The sequence below is a fragment of the Capsicum annuum genome, unplaced genomic scaffold (assembly GCF_002878395.1).
Source record: "Capsicum annuum cultivar UCD-10X-F1 unplaced genomic scaffold, UCD10Xv1.1 ctg25011, whole genome shotgun sequence".
NCBI classification, from domain to species: Eukaryota; Viridiplantae; Streptophyta; class Magnoliopsida; order Solanales; family Solanaceae; genus Capsicum; species Capsicum annuum.
In genome coordinates, this window is record NW_025831195.1 from 1 (window position 1) to 2,233 (window position 2,233).

At 36.6% G+C, this 2,233-nt stretch overlaps 1 protein-coding gene across 1 annotated transcript; it reads left to right on the plus strand.

The window, feature by feature from the left end:
- Positions 1-1,346: 1,346 nt before the first annotated feature.
- Positions 1,347-1,858, plus strand: LOC124890790 (CCR4-NOT transcription complex subunit 9-like; the record flags this gene model as incomplete). Its single annotated transcript, XM_047402595.1, is given in 1 exon segment — positions 1,347-1,858. A coding segment is annotated over 1 exon segment (171 nt), but the record flags the coding sequence as incomplete, so codon positions are not given.
- Between the last annotated feature and the right edge of the window lie 375 nt (positions 1,859-2,233).

Genomic DNA, 2,233 nt, shown 5'->3' on the forward strand with positions numbered 1-2,233 from the left:
TATGCCTGAATCTTAATTAGTTAGGTTGGGTATATGAGTTCTCTATAATTCTCTGGATTTCTATTGTAACTTGAAAATAATTATGCGGAATTAAAGAGTTGTCTCATCGGTTTATTGGCTATTAGTAAGTGTATAAAATTTACAGCCTCAGTGCTAGCATACAAGGGGCTTTAATTGTTATTTATCGAACCCATTTTCATGCAAAGCTAAGGCTGTGTATGATACACCCTTGTGGTGGAGCCCTTCTCCGGACACCGCGCATAGCAGTAGCTTTAGTGCACCGGGCTGCCCTTTTTTTAATTTCATGCAAAGCTAGTTATCCTAGTAAACCTTGCATCAAATTGACTTTAAACATACACCTGTTTCATGTTTTAGTGACTTTTGCTGTAAGCAAAGTGGTGTTTGTGTAGTCATTATGTATGCTTGTTAATTTTTAGAGGTCAAACTTCTTTCCTCTAGAAATGTGTTGTGTGTTATTCACCAATAGCAGTTGGATGTATAGGGGCGAGGAGCGGTAGATGTAGACTGAGGAAGTATTGGGAAGAGGTGATTAGATATGATTTGACTCATCTTAAATTTATCGAGACATGACTTTAGATAGGAGGATATGGAGGTCGCAGAGAAGGATTGAAGGTTGGTAGGTAGTGTATGTTGTCTTAGTATTAGTCTATTCTTGTAGAGTTTGTAGTCTTTAGTTTGGTGGTAGTCTAGAGCTCTATGTCTGATGTCTATCATATGATTAGCCTACTCATGTAGTCTTTGGATTTTGATCCATATGATCATTTGTTATTTACTATATTTAAGTGGTCGTACTATATTAGATGTTATAGATTCTTTGTATATATTCTCCATATTGCTCTCATATTAGTTGTCATGTTTTTCTTCACTGTCGTTTTTCCTTTCAATTAGAACTTCGATTTGCTTCTCTTGAGGGTCTTTCGAAAATCGTCTCCCTAACTTCAAGAGGTAGAGGTAAAAAAGTGGGAATTCACTGGGTATGTTGTTTTATTAAATCACTACTTAATATGAAACAAACGAAACAGAGGTAGTAATGAAATGCTCAGAGGTAGTAATGAAATGATTGAGCCACAAATAAAATTCAAAATGCAACAAGTATGTTTAGGAAATAAACGGTAGTAGTACTTAGCACTTGTGGTCTATGTACTAGGGATTAATAGTCTAATAGTATTTTGCTTGAAAACTTCTTGATGAAGATTAAACAATAACAAATTATGTGGGGTGGGGTGGGGTGGGGGTTCATGAGGGCAGATCGAAAACAACAAATTTTGTAGGGGTAGGGGGTTGAAGTAAAAACGACGAAGTTGCACAGAACCAGAGGTAACAGATGAAAATTTGGTTGGATTTTGTTTTTTTCCTTCACACTTTCGGTGAAGGGTCAAGGTTAGTTGACACATGTCATTGTGAATGACACTCTTTTTTCCCAAATTTGACCATTTTCACTTCTCAGTAATTGAGTGGAAAATTGGGTGCTCATGGATCTTTGGCCATTTCAGGTTGGTGATATAATGACAAGTACCATTTATGTTTGTTAGATTATAATTTTTTTCTTTTTATGAAATTATTAATTTTGAGATTGCGGGGCGGGTTGTAGTCTTTGGAGGTAGAAAATATAAACGGAGAAAAAAAGGTAAAGTGAGTGATAGGAAGGCATACGATTGAGGTAAAAATGGTAAGAAACGTACCTCAATCTCTCTCAGTTGGCGGCAGCGGCAGAGGAGGAGGAGCATCATCGTCGTCTCATGGTGCTGGAGCCTCGATTAATATGGATAGCCAAATGCAAGTTGCTGAACAACTTGTTCTCGATCTTCGTTACCCTGTTCGTCGTGAACGCGCTCTTTGAGAACTTTCGAAGGTTTATTCTTCTCATTTCAGTGGTTTACTTTCACGTTTCGCTTAAATTGTTGATTGAGACTTTAATTTCACTTCGGTTAAATGATAGAGCATGATTTATGAATAATTTGATTCTGGATTGTGGTTGAAGCTTCTTTTTAATTGAGAGTTTAGGAGTTAGGGTTTCTCTTACCTCTTAGGCCTCAAGTTTATGAATAATTTTTGAATAATTTTATTCTGCAGATTCGAGGTTTTGATGACTATTGCTTCTGAGTGTTGAGTTATTATTGGATTTCGCTGAAAATTTCGATAAAAATGACACTGACGACTTACTACTTTTGTTTTCCTTTTCCAGAAGAGGGAACTTTTCCATGATTTGGCG